Genomic DNA, 20,320 nt, shown 5'->3' on the forward strand with positions numbered 1-20,320 from the left:
GCTCGTAACTCCGGCTGGGCTTTAATGCGTTAAGTATCGAGGATACTCGTCGAGTGCAGCTGTTTCGAGTATTAAAGCTGATGCTGCGTAATTCTTAATCGTTAGAATGTTACGAATTTAAGAAAGGGAATGACAATAATGTTCAACGAAACGAGAAGTTCGAAGAATTGAAATCAGTCCTATAGGTGTCTGATCCAAACCTCTTTTGGAAACGAATTCATCGGATGAAACATTTATGGGACGCGGTAGCTTCATTGAAGAGGAAATGTAGACATTTAATGAACTCACCTATTCCTGAGGTCACGCAAAGGCTTCGGAGCAGTATCGCTCGCGGTGATCACCGAGTGAAAGGAGTAATTGTTGGCCACCGCGTCGCCGTGGACCCTCGTATGCTGGTACCAAGAATAAGCTCGCCTCGCCGGCGATAGGAGTATAGTAATTAATTTCGCTTTGGGCAACAGCGCGTGAGCCCTCCGCGGCACCAGTTCTCCGTCGAAATACGTAGCGGACTTCTCGAAAAGGTACCGCGAACTCTCGTTCTTCGACGCTGGAAAGAAGCTCATGTACCTGGACAAAATGATGCAACGATTCGATACAGAGATCCCACGCGAAGTTGCTAACAGTTTCAACCCTTTGCACTCGGAAGTCTCTAGTGTTTAATTTTTAAAATTTTCTCACCGGGCGAAGACGATATTCCTTGAAATTAACTCGAAGGGAAATCACAAGTGCATTGAGGAAAGCTATTTTATTAGAATATTTCAAGTTCAACATTAAATATCAGATTTTATAGTTTCAAAATGGCGACTGAGTCGCCATCCGTGTGCAAAGGGTTAAATTACAGTATGAGAGTGTTTCATCTTCGGAGAGTACGATCAGATATACTTAACGATATTAATATTTCATGCGACAAGTAAATTAATCGACCAACTCGATGCACATGGCTCAAGATTCCAGTTGGCGCGCTTACCAGTCTAGGCCCTTGTAATAATTTTTCCCATTAAAGAACTGGATCTCTTCGAACGTGTCCGGACTCGGCAAGTTGCTGCTTATTGCTGGGTGAATGGACAGGAAAGTGTAGAGAGCGGTGGTGCCGGTTTTTTGGGGGCCGATTACCAGGAACCTCGGCAGCTGATCGCAGGTTTTGTTCCTCGACCAGATCTTCTGGTGCCTTTGATCGTCACAGGGATTCTGACGTGGAAAACGAAGCGGAACTTTGAGAATGGAGGCTAAGCCTTCTCCCTATGAGATTGAATCTTTCTACGAGTTGCATCGTTTATCAATTTTAAACGATATTTCTCTAGATTACATAGATTATTTTCTAAATCATATCTCTATAGATAATACACTATTTTCTACACTTGATCTAGACAATCTGATGAATTAAAATTCATTAATATTCGCTTCGTTACAATTCCACTAGCATTAACAAACAGCGATATACTTAGCAATCTAAACTATCCCAGAAACGAGTCCCAAATTCGTCCATCTCTTTTCTGAAATACTTCCAGCAGGTGATACAGAAATAGTAAAAAACGATCGAAGAACTTACGCCCCACACAGGATCAGACTCCTCCGGGTAAAGTTGAAAGTAACGTTCAGCCAGTTGGAGGGGCGGCGCGCTGGACAGCCTCAAGTTCGTCCAGCATTGAATGAACTTGATCACCGACTCGAAGGTGTACAACGCCAGACGATCGTTCCCGTAATTCGACATGTGCGTCATAAAAATATTGATCTGTAAAGGAGGATCGTGACAAGGTACCGAATGTCCGGCGAGCGAAACGAATGGGAACGGTTCAAAGGGATCGGTCTACTTACAGGATTGTGAACGATGGTCTGGAACAGCTCGCCGCCCTGTATCAATTTGTCCAGCTTGTCCCGGCCGCCCGGGTATTTATCGATGAAGATCGTGTGTGTGAAAAGGCCGCAGGTCTGCCTCGGTAGTACCTTCGCGCAGAGAACGAAAGGAAATTGTCACGTATCCGTTTCATCATTTAATTTTCCCGGGTAAACAAGAAAGCGGGCTCTGTCGCACCCCGGGGAAATCAATGTTTTATGGTTCTTATCGGCTCGACGAGTGTTTAAGCGTCCCTTCTTTCCAGTCGGACATTGATTTCCGTCCTCGAAACTCGATGGAAGAAACACGGTATTCCCGGTGCGACGCGGACGCGTCTGCAGCGGGATTTTTCCGAAGTTTCATCGGTTTTTCGTGGATTAATATTAGATCCAGACTTTTATTAGTTACGGGGTAATTTTCGAATGAAAGGGGAAACTGGAGTGAGCGATTCTTTTTGCGGGGGAAATGGGAGAGCTGTTGGCGATCGATGATTAATCGGAGAGCGTTGGACGGAATGAATTCGGAAGTCTTCGTGGAATGTAATTTGAAGATTGTTACGACTATGTGTTCTAGAGTAAGATGTCGTAGATATTGGAAATTTTAAATAGTACGAGTATTGGTAATTTTGAATATTGTAGCATTGGTAATTTTAAATATTGTGATGTTGGTATTCTTAGATGTAGATATTGGTAATGTTCAATACTGCGAGTATTGGTAACTTTGAATATTGCAGCATTAGTCATTTTAAATATTGCAAGTATTGGTAACTTTAAATATTCTAATATTTATATTTTTAGATATCGTAGATATTGGTAATTTTGAATATTGTAGCATTCGTAATTTTAAATATTGTAATATTGGTATTCTTAGATGTCGTAGATATTGGTAATGTTAAATACTGCAAGTATTGGTAACTTTAAATATTGCAGCATTAGTAATTTAAAATATTACAAGTATTGGTAACTTTAAATATTCTAATATTGATATTTTTAGATATCGTAGATATTGGTAACTCTAAGTATTGTAACATTGATATTTTTAGATATTGTAAATATCGGTAACTTTAAATACTGCAGCATTAGTAATTTTAAATATTGTAATATTGATATTTTTAGATATCGTAGATATTGCTAACTCTAAATATTGTAATAACGATATTTTTAGATATCGTAGATATTGATAACTCTAAATATTATAATATTGATATTTTTAGACATCCTAGATATTGGTAACTCCAAATATTGCAGCGTTAGTAATTTTAAAAACTGTAACATTAACCATTTAAAATATTCCAGAAAGAAATGATAAATTACGAACGACTGTAGGTCGTTAATAGACACACTTACCATTATGTTACGATGAATGAAGCCGCGTCTTAAACGAGCGGGCCTCAGATGGGGATACTCCTCTGTGCTGGTGACTTTGATGTTCCATACTCTTTTCCAGGCCTCGTACAGCCCCTCGTGGACCGGATAAACGCCGGAGTGATGTGGACTTACGCTGTACCCGCTTCCCGTCGGGATCCCGTGATCCTTCGCGAATTGTTTGTTCAACGCCATGTCCAGCTGCAGATGCGTTACATTCTCGTAGAGGTGGGGCTGCTGATGGTTCCACATGTGCGAAAACCACGTAAATCTGCAATTCAGAGGCGAGGCCTCGTTGCATATTTAAAATCCCCTCGAACTTCTCGATTGTTCGCCCCCATTCGAACGCGCGTTCATCTAAAACTGCTAATTCCCGACGCTACGCGAAACTTGTATTACAAAATTCCGATAAAACGGCGCAGCCTCGTTTTCAACTTCGTTTCTCGCGAATCAATCTGTGACATTCGGAATTCAAGATACGATCGAGTATTCACCCTTCGCGCACCTATATCGAATGCGACTCGACACCAGTTTTATTCACAGGCGTGCTTCTTTGTCGAGATATTTTTAACACTATTCCTATCGCGACCAGTCGAATGACTTTTTAAAATTTCGATTGGAATTTCCCATAGACAACGCAATTGAATCGTCTTTACACTTCACGACTTTTCCTAAAATATGCGTATAAAACATTTTTCAATATTCACACCTTTTTTATTCTTTATTATCTTCATTCTATATTAAAAAATATAAGTTGTGCTAAAGACCAGTCATTTGACTGGTCGCGGTAGGAATAGCGTTGAAACACATTATATTACTACGTTACTTTCAATATTATTAGTGAAAAGGATTGTTCACACAGCTTCCTGCGAACCGACTATTTTCTAAAATACATTTCAAATCGAACATCACAGTGATACAGAGTTAACGAGGAAAAAACGCGAAGGAAGTTCGGAGCGCAAGGGGTTAAGCTTTCCCGATCCGCTGAAACAAATAGGAACGGATGCTCCGGCTTTCGTATTAATTACAGCTGAAGTAGCAATTACAGGAGAAGAGATCGCGGTGTTTTTTATTTCCCGTCCTCCTCGGGATCGTGAATATTATGAAGCCTTTTTCGAGCTGTGGCGCATATAATCACGATTGAATGAACGAGATCGACCAATGAGGGGCCCCTTACACGATGAACGCGCGGGTAATACAGTTTATATGGACTCGGATACCGCGGCACGGTTCAACGCGAAATACGTGAATTAATTGAAAGATAAAGTCGCGTAACAGGTTACTCCGCTCGCGAGGCTGCCGAGAGGATTATTTATCGTCGAGAGAGCGGCTCGTAGCTCCTCGAAACCGAACTTCACGGTTACCTTTTATCGGCTCCACGTGAACGGGCCGGAATTCGGCGAAACGTAATCTGATTACGCATTAAGACTAACGACTAAACCGCAACCGTTGCTACGATAGCAAATTAATCTCTATAATTATTAATCAGAATTCATAATAATCAGCTGAATCTCAATTGTAGATTAGTAACAACCGTTGAACCAATTATCACGTCTGAACGATCATCAGTAATCTCCATCGTATTCGAACAATGCAAATATTATTCGCGTATAACAGAGTACACAATAAACGAACATGTTGAAATTTCACAATCGTACTATTTCAACATATCAATATTCATAAATATTTCTCTAAGACTACCTTTCACTTAACCTTCTCTTCGTTATCAACCTACAGATCGACAGCAATTACAATTAACACATTGCGCACCGGTAATGAGGAATCTCGTTTTTATATAAAGACACTATGCAACTTCGCTAATTACCGCAGCATTGAAAGAAGTATAAAATTTAATTCGAATCGATTATTTATTTAAAATATATTACATAACAATATGAGACCTGAGTTTTTCTATGTATATGTGTTAAGATCCAACCCAGTTTTATGGAATCCTCGCGAGAACACAAACTAGTACAGAAGTTTAACCCTTTGTACTCGGAAGTTTCTCACTAGAAATATTTAACACTTTCTGACGAGACGAAGACGATATTCTTTGAAATTAACTCGAAGGGAAATTAGAAGTGTATTGAGGGACAAAGCTATTCATTCCAATGTTTCACGTATCGAGGCATTACACAAAGTTCAACATTAACACTAGGTTCACGGGCATTCATTGTACACTTCATTCTATTATACCTAAAAGAATTGATGCTCGTTTATTTAGATTGTGGAAACTAGAGATTTGATAGTAGGTAATTCTGGTACATGTCAATGTGATCGCATCAATCAATCAGCGTAAACATTTACAAAATAATATTTCTAAAATCCAGTATGCGTCAATTTGACGCGTTCCATAAACCTAGTGTTAAATGTCATATTTTATAATCTTCCTGCGTCGAATCAAGTGGTGAGAGTCACCTCCCGAGTGCAACGGGTCAGATTTACTGAGTTATGCATTCCCCAAATTCCAAAGTTTAAAATCACATTTGCGAAGTCATCGATCGCATTCCCCAAGTTACTGAATTCTCGATCAATCCCTCGAAATTCCCGATCTAAATTCTCCCTGCTCTGGATACAAAACTGTATCCAGGTTGCTAACGGTGAACCATCAAATGACGTTTTGCCTGAATCTGTAACATCTGTATGACACGCACCTGTCGACGTTCTCCAGCAGCATGTCGTCCCCCAAATTCTCCTCCGCCGTCCCATGATGGAAGTACTTCCCGGAAAACCCCAGATTGAACTTGAAGCCGGGCACCAGCGCCTGGATCCTCTGCTGGGTGGCCAGCAGCGCCATCACGTCGTCCTTCCTCAGCCTGGTGCCCTTCTCGCCGACGAATATATCGTCCACGTCCACCAGGATCATGCGATTCAGGCTGAGGCTCAATTGGCCGTGCGATAGGTAGGACAGGGAGTCGAGCAGCAGCAGGTTGTGCAGCCAGAAACGCAGCCCCCCGCCGAAGAACACCCTCTGGATCCCGTCGTATCTGCCGTGATCCTGCGTAATGCAAATCCGATAGGACGTTAGGTTTATCTGGCTCGAATTGCCGCCGCCGCCGCCTTCCCCCGGCGTTATTTCCCTCTTTTTTTTCGATTCCGGGATTAAAGCGACCGCCGATCGGACCGTTCCGGCCATCAGGAACCGATAACGCAACGCCGTTTTAATACACCCGGGCAAATTTCGCGGATAATCCCGGCGAATATTATCGGGGATGATTGGGCTTTAACCCTTTGCCCTGCGTCAAAAGATTCAATTTTATCCCAACATATTCGTATCCGGGGGATTTTTCGCGGAATCACCGTTATATCACGCGTAATTAGAATTTTAATGATTCGCAAATATCCTTAAACGGGTCGTTCGAATGATTTATCGAACTATAATGGAGTCAAGCGTCGATGCAAGTTTCGATATAAAATATCATGCGAGCGGTTGAATAATGCGAACGCAGAGATATGCAGCGAGGCGATAATTTCGAAAGTTTGAAGTACACTTCAGGTTTCTTAAAGATTTTTTCTACCGGGGAATATTTATGATTGCAATTTTCCAAAGTTGTTCTCGATAAAGTATTATCCACCGGTTGTAAAGCGGCGCAGGAACATTGCGGCGTTCGTCTCATTGAATTACGAACTTTGCGTAGCCGTTATTAGGACCGAGGAGTGATTTATTAGAAGGCTACACGCAAACAATGGATAAATTATACATACCGCTGTTCCCGTTAATAGTCGTACATTTTAATACGGCCACTCGGCAATGCGTTCGTTCTAATTCTTTATAACGCCGAGTGGCTCAACTATTCCTTTTTCATCGTGCACGGAATTTCCTCGTCGAGCCGGATCGCACAGCCCGGGAACACCCTTTATTTGCGAAAGAAGTCGAGGACCGACTCTAGCGGTGGATTCCATTGTTTGAAGCGTTGCTGCCGGAATGCGTGCACTAATCTGCTTCTCTCTGATCAGAGAACAGTTATGTTTGATCGTACCAACACTGGAACCGTGGTTTAATTGGTATTCTGAACCGAACCGAAACCGATTGTACGCGATTCAGCAGATATTTTCCGTCGAGGCAGAGGAAACCGACCGCCGTATTAAACGGACACATTTCGATGCTCGTCGTCGGTGTCAAGCAATTTATACCTCTAGTCAAACCTTCTTCTATCAACATAATTGGAATACATTCGAAAATCGATGTCGGCGAGCCACCGCAAGAACGACCGGCGAAAACAATTTTATAAAAGGACACAGTTCAATCTGCGTCCGTCAATGTCTCAATTAATTTCACCTCCAATTAAGCCTCCTTTATTCTGAATATTAATTCAATCCACCATCGATTCAGCGTCACTTCAAGCTATTCCAAACCCGATCAACAAAAACAATTTTATAAAAGCTCACGTATCAAACAAGATCCGAAATGTCAATTTCCGTCGAAATCAAATCCTCCTTCTCAATGGTACATCGCAAAAATAGTAATTTCACGATCGGTCGCGGTTCGAACTAGGTTCGTTAAGCTCTCAATCAAGTTTCCCCGCAGATGAAACCTTTTCCCTCGCCGGCATTATTGCAATTCATTTTAGATTCGATATCGCGTCAAGCCGCCGCAAAACCGCCCGCGAAAAACAATTTTATAGAAGGCTGCCGGCCGAGCAACCGGTTCGTTGCCGCGCGCGCGAGCATGTTTCTTCCCCGCGTAGCTCGTTAACGTCATTTTTATGGAACACGGGCAAAAATAAAAGAAAAAAGAAACGAGCGGGTAAAACGTAAATAGACCATCGATCACGGGTCGATCGGTCGTCACGTGAAACGGGAATTGTTTATTGGCCGAGGTGGAATTGCGACGAGCCCGTTTTACTTTTCCACCCGTCTGGCGCGTCGAACGGGCTCACGCGAACGTTAATGGGCTAGCGCGGGCTCGTCGCGCCGATGCTTATCGATCACCGTGTGTAAGCGCGGCGTTAATTTCAAAGACGTTTTACATTAACGCGGCCGACGATACGCGATAGCGCCGTCTAATAGCTCTATTTTCTTCGGCGAGGGTGCTCGAACGTCGGCTTCAATTTTCGCGCGATCGGCGGCGCTCTTGAACTCGTTGCGATTCGAGAGCGCGACCGGGAATCGTACACGTCCCCCCTCGAACGGGGACAACGCTGCTCGATACGGAGGAAAAGGTTTCATCGACAATTTCCATCGACGATTCTTCTTGTTCCTATTTTCCTCTTTCGTAGAGGACGATATTAACGAATTGACAGCTTCGAATGACTCTATGGGAAGTCTAAAAGCGCAGCGATTGATGTTCCAGTCGGATTATGATTCTTTTAGGTATTACTGTAATTTCTCGAAGACTGTTATCTTTTTAACACGTTAAAAACCAAATCGAACTGCTATAATTCATTCAATTAAACGTTGATTATTTGAAAACATTTCTATATTATAAATAATACTACGTAATGCAGTGATATTCGGCTGGATGAACATGTAATAATGCAATTCAATGAAATGGTTTGATATTATACTTTTCCCATTTTGTGTATTTTGCTCCGTGAAATCGTGCGGCGTTCAACGTGTTGATAATTGAGAAAGGATTTAGGAATAGGTCAATCTGCTTCGTTCGGTAGTTCCAGCGTTGGCGTAATTTCATTCTGTTGCGATACAGGAGTACGTCGGTCGTTATTAAGTAAATAGAGAACATCGGAGAATTCACCGAGAAACGGAAGGAAGCTCTGAATTGCGAGATACTCGTTAATTTCAATCTTTTAGATATCGCGGATACCGGCAGCCACTCTGAACGTTGCAGTACTCTTTCCTCAGAGGCAACAATGCCGAGCAAAGCATTATAAAAAGTGGCTCGAAACCCGCAGTTTATCAACGAGAAGAATAATAACAAAGTGACTCTTGACCCAGTGCCTCAAAGAGCGCCTTCCAAACTGGAGTTACTTTTTCCAGTTGCTTCTGAAAATTCTCGAAACAGCGGGGACAATTCGGAATCAGCAAACAGGGTCTCTATATATATATGCCAGCTTACCTGCTTCTCTGTGCACTTACCCTGTATTACACATACACGGATCCGCAATAAAGACGTGAACTGAAAAAAAAGAGGTTGCCCGCGGAGCGAAGTTAATGGGCAAAGTCAATCTAAAAGTTGGTATCTACGGGATCTGGTAGCAGCGTGGCAATCTCCGAAAGTCGTTCGAAATCGGAACTGGAAGAGTCGTTTCCCGTGGTCCTTTGAGAGCCCGACGGAAAAACTTCGATTGGATCGAAGTCGCGGGCCGAATGAACGCTGACCGACTATCGGGAGCTTATCGCTCGCATCGAATGCATCGAACGCATCGACCCGACCCCGTGCGGCTCCCGGTTACTCCGGTGAATTTGTTAATTGTATTGTCATTGGCGGGGGCTATCGGGGCGAGCTTTTGAACCGGCCGGTACGAACGGAGCTTGTTAGCAGTAAACAACAATAATAATCTCGCTGATAACCCCATTACGCGGAGCGGCGTCCGACTAGCTCACGCGCGGAGGATCCACGGATCGCGCAGGTAGTCGGTTAATTAAATCAGGAGCCAATCAGCCGTTCGTTCATTCGATTAATGGGCATCGGTGCGAGCTGCTTCATTTGCCGCCATTCTAGCCGGCAATTTATTTTGTTTCCAGGACACGCCTCGCGCCTGCGAAACGCATCCTTGATGAACGGCGGCTCGGCTAAGGAACGGTGGAGCGGATCAAGCGGGACTCTGCCCGTGGGCGGACATGTTCTGATGAGGTTCACCGATCTGATGGCTGAGTAATAGTCGAGTTACAGGGGGAAAAAACGTACGCGCGTTCGCTGTACCGTCTTCGCCGCCGCTCTGTCGCGTTCATCCGTGCACGGGGGATCTAAAGTTAGCCGAAGGACTAGTTTTTTAGGGGATACGAATATCACGGACACGCGAGCGTTCCGCGGAGAGCGTAGGGAGATTACAGATGAAACTTATAGTTTGATACTGTCGGAACTTCGGGTCGGTCTCGCTTCCTACGTGACACCGCCAGAAGCTGCTGAAGCAACCCCTACCTGACCGCCATCCTGATTGTACAGTTTCGGAATTTATTTCCGCCAGACCGCTGCCGGGGACCCGGGAACCCTAAATTTAAGTACCCAAGTGTCTCCCAAGTAGCAATATTCGCCGCGCCCCAAGTTTCCAGAATTTGTCACGCGGCCGGGCCGGTTACAGAGCGGGTGACCTACCCTCGCGGTAGTTTGAAAATATTTCATCAAGGCCGACGGTGGCGGGAGTTTAAACCGTACGTTTCGCTAGTACCGTGTCTGGATTGTTCGCCGGAAGTATGCGCATGCTCCGCGCGTTACGTCTTTGTCGGCCGTGTAATAACGGGGAAAACCGTTGGATCGCCGAGGAGGGGAGAGTTATGGGAATTTTCGGCGCCCTTCGTTCTCGGTCTCGAGCGAACCTTCTTTTCGGGGGAAATCTTTTATTGTCTCGAACAAGGTTTCTGCTCCTTAAACCTACGTTATTACTAATCGTTAAACAGAACATCGAAGACTCTAAATAAAATAGAAGTTCGCAACGTTCAACAAACTTTGTCTTAAAAGAAAACAACAACCTTAAACTCAGTTTCAAAACGCCAACAGATCCTCTCCACGTCCTATCACCGAACTCTAACGAATGCGATCATATCACAAAAACGATTTCAAAACCAACATTAACCGTTTGAGTGCTGAGCCAAAATTGCGGAGTAATTACTATGTTTTTCAAGAATTAAATCAAACTAAATTTATTCGAGTAAATGGTATTTTTTGATATTTTTTTTTAATAACACAATATATGTGATCTCATTAGATAACTACACTTATTCACTTCCGCATTTTTGGTAAATGTCCACAAAAGTTGTTCATCATCCAAACGGTTAATATCTCGCTTTTGACATGGTTTGGTGGTACTGAACTTAGATTCTCTTAGTAGAAATTCGATTGGAATATCGATGAATTCCAATGATGTAATTAATATAGCGTTCGTCTCGATATTTCTACGTATTTTAAATACAAAGTACAACGAAGTCCAAATAAACTGTAACAATCCTGGAAACAAATCACGAAAAGCCACCGTCAAATTGCCGCGAACCACCGTTCGAAGCGAACAGAGGGAGGATCTAATAAAAAATTTCGCTGCGGCGTGCCGGCAGTCGCAAAGATGGAGGATCCATCGCGGGTAACGCTCGCGGGTAACGCAGGCAGATGATATCACGTCTGAGCTGTTTGTTATATTAAGGGTGTATTTCCTGTTCGCTCCGCCTGACGCTCCTTCGTCGCGAAGGATTCGGATGTGTCCGCCCCGGGTTGTCTGCTGTCTGCCTAGGCGTTCGCATTCTCGCGTTCTATAGATCACGGTCCGTGCTCCTCCATCCGGCGAGCGCTCGCTTCCGGCCGGGCCTTTAGTGCCGTGGAATCTCGCAATCGCGAATTCCTCCGTGAATGTAAACGCCCGGGCGGAACAGCTTTACGGATTGTTTCAGTCGGCTCCTCAGTTTTCCGGGCCAGTCCGACGCGGCAGCAGGCCCGAGACTCCGCAGCCCTCCCCTTCATCCCCCCCGCCGCGAGCCACCTCTGTTTACGCCGTCCATTTTTCTTCTTCTTAATATTCCCCGCGCAATCTCTCGCTGTCTCCATTCTTTCCCCTTTTTATTGCGCCCTCGCCCTTGCCTAATTTGCATTAGTTCGCGCCTGTCCCTCCGCCGGTGTTGTTTATACGGTTGCTTTAAGTCCGACGCCACCGTGCAGTCGGCCAGCAGCGCCACCATTTTTCTTCTTAATGGTATTCTTGCTCGCTGATACGTACTCCCCCGCGTTTATTCGGATTTCATATTCGACCGGGGACTTTATTATGCGATTCCTCGCGGCACTTGACTCTACGAGGACTCGCGATTCCAAGGGAATAACTGTGTACGCCGGGTTCGCCGGTGGAGGTTAGGGTATTGGTTCAGGAATTTATGATTGAGCGAACAGGGGATGTGGAAGTGATGATTATTTGAAGGAGAACGGGGAATATACAGAAATTACCGGGAATATCTCCGAGAAATTCCCTCGTTGTTTGTGTCCAGGAATATATTCGAGTAGAATAGATATCGGAGTTTAACGCGCCTCATGAACAGTCAATATTTTCCCAGCAATCTAGCAGGGAAATTCACGAAATGTAATATCAACTTCTTTGCATTTTTCTTCGAGTAGAATTCCCCGGGAAGAATATAGAGCAGGAAAGAACGCGAAGAATATAAGAGCATGAATTTTCATATCCGTTCCCTCTCGAAGAAATTGAATGATGCCGCTTCGTGTGTTTCAGCAAATTTACAATATTATTGTTACCATCACCTCGCGCTGTTTTCCACTTGAAATTCGAGATGGAACTTCATTCCTCCGCGCTGCCGGCGTTTATTTTCGTTCTCTCCGACGCACGGAGAAGATACAAAGAATCCTTAAGTATTTGTTCTACATTAGTTCCATTCCTCAGCCTCTCGTACTCTTTGTTTACTCTATATGTTACCAGCCTGCAGTTTCTACGTACTCGTATCTCCCCTCCTCCATCTTCATTTCTTCGCAGGAGATTCAAGACGCACTCTAGCCGCGCAGGATGAGGATAGAACCGAGTACGCGCGCGGAAACTTCACATTTGTTTTCGTTTCCCGGAACCCCGGAGTTCGCAGGATAAAATAAGAAACACGCGAGTCGAGCTGCCTCGAGGAGATACCACCATCCCCTGAAGTTTCGATTATATGAAATTATTGCCGCTGCACCGAATTGATTACAATACTTGTGCGTTCCTCTGCGATCCACGGATTTAAAAGCTTTGAAAATCAGTCGACGACTGCTGCAAGATAATTTTCTTTGTTTCTGAACTTGTTTGGCTAATTTTCGCGAAAGAAAGATTTCGAAGAGTAAACATTTTTAAATTAACATTTCGAATTTCGAATCGTCAAACTCCAAATATTCAAGTATTCAATCATTCAATCGTTTGACTGATTTTTGCGAAAGAAAGATTTGAAAGAGTAAACATTTTTAAATTAACATTTCGAATTTCCAATCGTCAAACTCCAAATATTCAAATATTCAATCATTCAATCGTTTGATTAATTTTCGCAAACGAAAGATTTCAAAGAGTAAACATTTATAAATGAACATTTCGAATTTCCAATCGTCAAACTGCAAATATTCAAATATTCAATCACTCAATCGTTCAATTATTCAAACGTTCAAAATTCTCTAAATTGCAAACGTTTCGCTATTCAAATTTCAATTATTCAAATATTCAGAATTGCCGAATATGCAAACTCTTAAATATTCAAATTCCAAGCAACGAAACATTAAAAACAAAATCCAGTCGGTAAACCCCGGTCGCCGCTGTCCCGTTAAGCGCATCGCGATTTAGGAATCAAGACTGCCATTAACCGGATACACGGACACTACGCAGCACCGCACGGCGGTCAACGAATCGACCGACGGGGCGACAGCGGCGATGCGTTTTGGCATCGTGTCCGCGTCTCCGCAGGCCGTACCGCGGCCGCGCGGTTGCGGATACCATTCCGCTCCGCCGCCGCCGCCGATTCAGTGTCAAACGAGGCCTGGAAAATCGGCTGACTGTCACGCCGCTGGAAGACAAAAGGCCGTTAATTAACGGGTCCAAGTCCCCGGGATCGAAGCCCTTTGGCGAGCGAAAGTTCGAAAAGGGTCGCTCGTTAACGAAATTTTCGCGAGCGTAACGCGCCCGACGAACGCATCGCGCGTTTAATCAAACGAACCGCGCGCCGCCACTTTGTCCGTTAACAACGAGGGTATTAATTAATAATCCGAGTAACAGGGGGAAACGACTACGCAGTCGCTCCGAACAAAGCGTCGTCGCGTCGAAAACCTGCCGGCGAAGTCTTGACGCGTGGCTCTTCTTTGCGAAACGATACTCGCGTCCCTCGTCTAGCGTGTAATTAATATTCCTATATCGACAGGTATCGTCAAAGAACTTTGTCTCCCTGCTGCAACGAAGCAACGAAACTGTATAAGGTTACAATACTGATGTCCGATGCATCAGTGAAATATGAGTATCGTCGGGGCGTTTAGTTATTAGACACGCTGCGTGACACTTGGACGATCGTTTTCTATTCACAACGAAGTACCTATCTTCCAACCACCGGAATCTAATATATTCCGTCATACTGTACCTTGATGCTTCAAACCTTTCTAAATTTATCTTATATTTTCATTCTACTACTGACAGTTTGAGAGTATCAGTTATAATTCATAATAAAACATCTCCTCCTCATTGGAGATTAATTTCTTTTATACAATGTCTATTTCAAATATTTCACCCAACTTCTCTTATGGCACCCTGATTATATTCCATGGAATTTGTCTAATTACCCGTTGAGAATATCAGTTATAATTCATAATAAAACATTTCCTCCTCTTTGGAGATTAATTTCTTTCATTATGATGTCTCTATTTCAAATATTTTACAAACTTCTCTTATGGCACCCTGATTATATTCCACGCAATTTGTCTAATTACCCATTGAGAATATCAGTTATAATTCATAATAAAGCATTTCCTCCTCTTTGGAGATTAATTTCTTTCATACAATGTCTATTTCAAATATTTTACCAAACTACTGTTATGGCACTCTGATTATATTCCATGGAATTTGTCTAATTACCCATTGAGAATATCACTTCTAATTCATAATAAAACATTCTCTTCTCTCTTATGGCACCTCGATTGTATTCCATGGAATTTTTCTAGTTACCCGTTGGTTAAAGGCATAAAGCTCGGTAAGTCCACTCTCACCTGAATGACGGTCGCCAGAGGACTCTTGTTGGCCGGATAGTCGAGGCTGTCCCGGTGCGCCCACGCGAGCGGCTCGTAGGTGCTGTGATTGGCCTGAAAAATGGTCCAGTCACCGCCAGGAAGCGGTCCCCAGGCTGTTTCCCCGGATCTGGTTAATCGGAGAATAGGGGAGGCCGCGTTCAGCTGAGCATCCTGCGGCAGAGAAAGACGCGATCTCATTTAGCCGGCCGTTGGAGAACTTTCTCGGACATTGTCGACTCCGCTCTCCTATGCCCGCCGTTTATTCGATCCCGCCGCCCCTCTATTTTTTTCCGCTGGCCGTCGGTTTACACGCGACGAGTGAAACGAGCCGACAAAAGTCGGAAATTAGTTCCCTTGTTCCGATTCTATTACGCCTGTTGTCGGAAAGAGCCGGGAACCGGTGAACGGCGCAGCGTTTCCGCGTCGCACGCCCGAGCGTCGGATGGGATTTTAATATTCGATATTTAATAAACAAACCGCGAACCTCCACAGTTTGTTTTTGGAAAGACAAAGAACAGAGCCGACGGAAATATTTATATTGGAGCCGAAAATTCTTTGAGTTAAAATATTCATGATATTTTGCTAATGATAACGTCATACTACTGGATTTCATCATTCAAAAGGTGTAGATAGCTTGACAAATTACTAATGAAGTTAATTCAATATGGAAGCTCAATATATAAATCTATCGGAATTTGAACGCATACGTTCCCAGAGTTCCCGCAGAGAAAGTTAACCCCTTGCCGTGCAATGACGAGTGAGACTCGCGACGAAGATTTCTATACTAATTTAACAAGAATCACTGTTGTTCATTTAAAAAATTAAATTCATTAAAAAAAACAGCTATTTTGCTATTATCAATGTATCTTCAAATGAAATTTCCACCTCGAGTAGAATGGAAAATTTCATTGTATCTCTTACAAATTGTCGATAGTAAAATATTACTCAGTAACGAAAGTGAATACGCCAAGGGGTTAATGAAGCTACTCGGTAGTTCCGGGTCGAGTTAATTCTCAGTGGTCCAAACGGATTCTTCTAAGAACTCCGCTAAACGAACGCTATCAGCGGCCGTGAAAACGGAGCTTTAAATGCTCCGTACGCGCGGAAAGGCGCCGGCCAAACAGAAATTTATTTCCCCGGTCCGAAGGGGTTGTTAGAATAAAAACACGCCAGGGGCGAGCAATTAATCTTCGTTAAGCCGTTCCTTTCATCGTGTTCCATACACGCGGCGTCCGCCGGAGAATGCATGAAATCCGTGCGATCTGTTTATCAGCGGGCCGGTCGTTAAACAAATATTTCATCCCCGCGGCGGAGCGGGTCGCGGGATTCACGTGAATCGTTCGGAACGGGGGGAAAAAACCGTTTGCACGATCGCCCGAAAGGAAACGAACGGAACAAAGATCCCGGGCGTAATGCCGCGGTAATCACAGAGCGCGGGGGCACGCGCGATCTCACGCGATATGCAAATTGATTCGGCGTGCCGGCCTTTCCCGCCTAAGAGGCATTTGTCGTATTGCGGTGCGGCGAAAATGCCGCGGGGTCGTTGGTTTCGCGAGCGATCCGTTCGTGAAATAAAGGCTGCCCGGCGGCTTCGTCACGGAAACGGAGATTGCCAATGCGCGGGTCTACCGGTGTCGTATAAATTCCGACGTTATCGAAATTTATTTTCCGACAACTGACGGAGGTTCTAACGCTCGGTGACTGTTGTCTTGGGAGAACAAAGGGACCGGCGGACGCGACGAATGCGTCGCTTGCATTTCTAGTATATTCTAATTGTTCTAATTTTTCGTTAGTATATTACAGATGCATTTGACCTACGTTTGACAAGTATATATTTGATTGATTTTATTGCGCGCAATGTAAAACTTCTGAAACTAAATTCCACAGTTAACAGGTTAATTGTAGCGACTATAATCAGTTTAGTTGTATTTCTAGTATATTCTAGGACTAAACTGATTATAGTTGTTACAATTAACCTGCTAACTGTGGAACTTAGTTTCAGAAGTTTTACATTGCGCGCAATAAAATCAATCAAATATATACTTGTCAAACGTAGGTCAAATCTGTAATATACTAACGAAAAATTAAAACAAAGAATTACACGTTTATTAGAAATAAATAATTCATAGCTTAAAGAATTAGTATCGTTTCGAGCTTTAAGACGACGCGTATACTCGTCAAACGCAGTTAACCGGTTAAAAATGTAGAATTATAGTAACAGTATACTTTGCTCTATCTCTTTCGTGACTGCACTCGAAAGAAGCGATGTATCGTTCGTAATTAACTGAAAGAAGGGAGCAATTATTACATGAAGAATAATATATAATTAGAACTGACAGGGATCAAGTGCTAGAAGTTAATACCGAACAGGCTCGTCGATCTGAATCCTCGATAGGAAAGTTGTTAATTTATGTGGGAAAGATGGAGGAATGCGTTGCGGTCTCCGTGTAAATGGTTTCGCAGATATACGAGGTATCTCGGGTCTAGACAATGCCTGCTGAACTGACCTTTAATCTAAGATTAGTGTGCACGAACAGAGGAAAGCCCTTCAGCTGCGCGCCGACAAGACTCTCCTCGCCGGACGGCGCGAAGCCCACGATGCCGACGGAGTACTCCCTGCAGTATTTATCCAGCAGCTCGCGGTTCCATTTGTCCATCTGCAGATACTTGTTTAGGTTCTCGAAGATCAGCACGCCGTACCGACCTTTGTCCAGGTTCGTCAGCACCGGCAGCGACTTGCCGGCGACCTCCAGCTTGTATCTGAAAGAAATTCGACGGATTCGATTAGAATTACCGCGAGCGACGTTTCAAATTCATTTTACACCGGGCCACTTCGCTGGTGCACCAGCCTCGAAAGGGAAACCGGTAATCGCGTTAAAGAATGTTTCGCAGCCACCCTACGAAACATTAAGCCGCGATCCTTAAAAACCGACGGCGAAGTATCGATCCCCGATGTTTCATAATTCCTTGTAAAGTTGCGAAGTTATCTGGTGTACTCAGGTATCTCGTAAAACGCGTTAAGGCGTCTCGTGTGATGGGATCGGGGGGCTATTAGTCACGATACGATCTAAAACTACGTGTTCCCATGGGAGGAGCGCTCCTCGCTCGGCAAGTACCATAAGTTCCCTAATTTTACTTGCTAGATAAAACTCCCGACCCTAACGTCCCATAACCTTCCGCCCGAAACTCGATACGACCGAAAGTTTCGCGCGCGGAACAGTCTTATCAATCAAACGCGACATCCGTGCTCAATTCCAATTTCCCCGATATTCCGAAATGCATTATATCCTCTCGTGTTAATTACAATCCGCAATCGTTCCGATGAAATCGAGCCCGGCAGACGTCGAAACGATCGTCTAAATCATAGAGCAATCCCATTGTCTATAATGCCAAGTTTCCATGTTCTAAGACCCGTTTAATCGACCGTTCGTATAGTCTCCGCCATCGAGCGGGAACATAGTTTCCGCGAATATCCGCAATAAAACGGATGAAATTTCGTAATCCGGGAATCTTCGGCCGGAATCGGGCACAACGGGGAGGAATTCTTCAAACATTTACGAGCAGTATCACTGTGTCAACGAGCTACCGCCCCCCGAACCGGGTTACGTCGCAGGCGGATTACAGGGCGCGAGAGGAGACAACAAACTTTCCTCGAACTTGCCCCTCCGGACGGTTTTTACCCAGCTCGCGAGATTATGCAATAAAGCAAGCATCGCTCGCAGCGAACGCGTTCCGATGGAACGGAATAAACCAGTGGCAACCTGCGAGCTAGTCGCTGCGAATACTGTGTAATAAATATATAAAGTTTGCCTCTTTCTTCTTCGACGAAAGTAAACGGTTCAGTTTGTAGAGACTGTCTCTCGAATGAAACTCCTGATGCCGTCTCGCGAGTGAATTAAACGAAATTTAAACGAGACGTAAGAAGGTTAGAACAGAATAAAACAACTAATTATTAGCAGTAATAAACGTTACTTTTTAATACTTCCTTGCGCACTCCACATTGCTTTACGCTCTTCCATCAAAAATACACTTCCGCAAATTCTACGAATTTCTCACGTATTACATTTTTCATTAAAACAAACACCTTTAACAAACTTAAACCAGACGTAGGCAGGTTAGACGAACAGAATAAATAAACTAATTATTACCAATAATAAACGTTACTTTTTAATACTTCCTCGTGCATTCTACATTGTTTTAGTTGCTCCTCTATCAAAAATACATTTCCGCAAATTCTACGAATTATTTCTCACGTATTACATTTTTCATTAAAACAAACACCTTTAACAAACTTAAACCAGACGTAGGCAGGTTAGACGAACAGAATAAATAAACTAATTATTACCAATAATAAACGTTACTTTTTACTACTTCCTCGCAAAGCTTCCGCAAATTGTGCAAACTATTTCCAACGTACTGCCTCGTCCCTTTCCATTGAAATAAATACCTTTAACAAATTCCCATGGTAAAAGGATTACCGCAGAATTTTTTCGTACGACCCGCAGCCGAAATCGGACTCGCGCTCGACCCTTTGTACTTAAAAGGTTATGCATCACTGGAACCAGCGTTCCCTTCCGTCGCTTTGCCTCTGTTCGTCCCTCGCGCAGCGTTCCCGCGAATATTTCGACGAGCTCGCGGACGGCGGCGTCGACGGACGTCGCGACAATTTCAATGCGCCCCCTCCGACCCCGCCCGATCCGATATTTAAAACGGGAACGGTAATAAATACAAGGGGAGGCGGAAAAACGGAATATCGATAAGAGAAGCGACAGCGGAGCGAGGAGGAGGGAGGGTTCGTTATTGTTCGAACGATAAAACAAGGACACTTTCGTATCGAAATCCCATTTGTGCCGCATCTGAAACTGTTTCGAGAATAATAAAGCAATTACACGTATAATGCACCTCTCGCGTTTCGCGCGGCGGGCTTCGTCCCTTGGCCGAGTACTTTCGTTTTAATAACAGCTCGGACCTCCGCGACCGTTCCCCCCGCAACGGTGCAACGGCTCTTTTATTCCGTCGCGCTTTTCACTCGGCGCCCTGCCTGATGAAATCACTGTATCGACGGAAACCGGACTCGACGGTGCGTTTATTCGCTCGGAAAAGGAGGTGATTTTATTTTCTAATTGGATGTCTTTATCGAACGGGGATGTAATCTTCTCCGGCGACCAGTTGTCTTGCTGATGAGGCCGGCCTTTGTCAACTCTTTAATCCCGGTCCAGCCGTTCCTCTTCTAGGCTCCGTGCTCTAGCGTTCGTGTTACAATCAATTCTACTTCGAGCCATATTTGCA

At 44.0% G+C, this 20,320-nt stretch overlaps 1 protein-coding gene across 1 annotated transcript in view; it reads right to left on the bottom strand.

Moving 5' to 3' along the window:
• sfl (N-deacetylase and N-sulfotransferase sfl) overlaps positions 1-20,320 on the bottom strand; it is a 142,413-nt gene that overhangs the window by 4,173 nt on the left and 117,920 nt on the right. The window contains exons 4-11 of the mRNA XM_031988045.2: positions 17,539-17,791; positions 15,011-15,202; positions 5,853-6,196; positions 3,181-3,469; positions 1,816-1,944; positions 1,550-1,732; positions 968-1,188; positions 289-567 (exon numbers count right to left, since the gene is read on the bottom strand). Of these exons, the coding sequence (XP_031843905.1) occupies positions 289-567; positions 968-1,188; positions 1,550-1,732; positions 1,816-1,944; positions 3,181-3,469; positions 5,853-6,196; positions 15,011-15,202; positions 17,539-17,791 (1,890 nt within the window). The remainder of the gene's footprint in view (positions 1-288; positions 568-967; positions 1,189-1,549; positions 1,733-1,815; positions 1,945-3,180; positions 3,470-5,852; positions 6,197-15,010; positions 15,203-17,538; positions 17,792-20,320) is intronic.

This window comes from Nomia melanderi, chromosome 12 (assembly GCF_051020985.1).
Source record: "Nomia melanderi isolate GNS246 chromosome 12, iyNomMela1, whole genome shotgun sequence".
NCBI lineage: Eukaryota > Metazoa > Arthropoda > Insecta > Hymenoptera > Halictidae > Nomia > Nomia melanderi.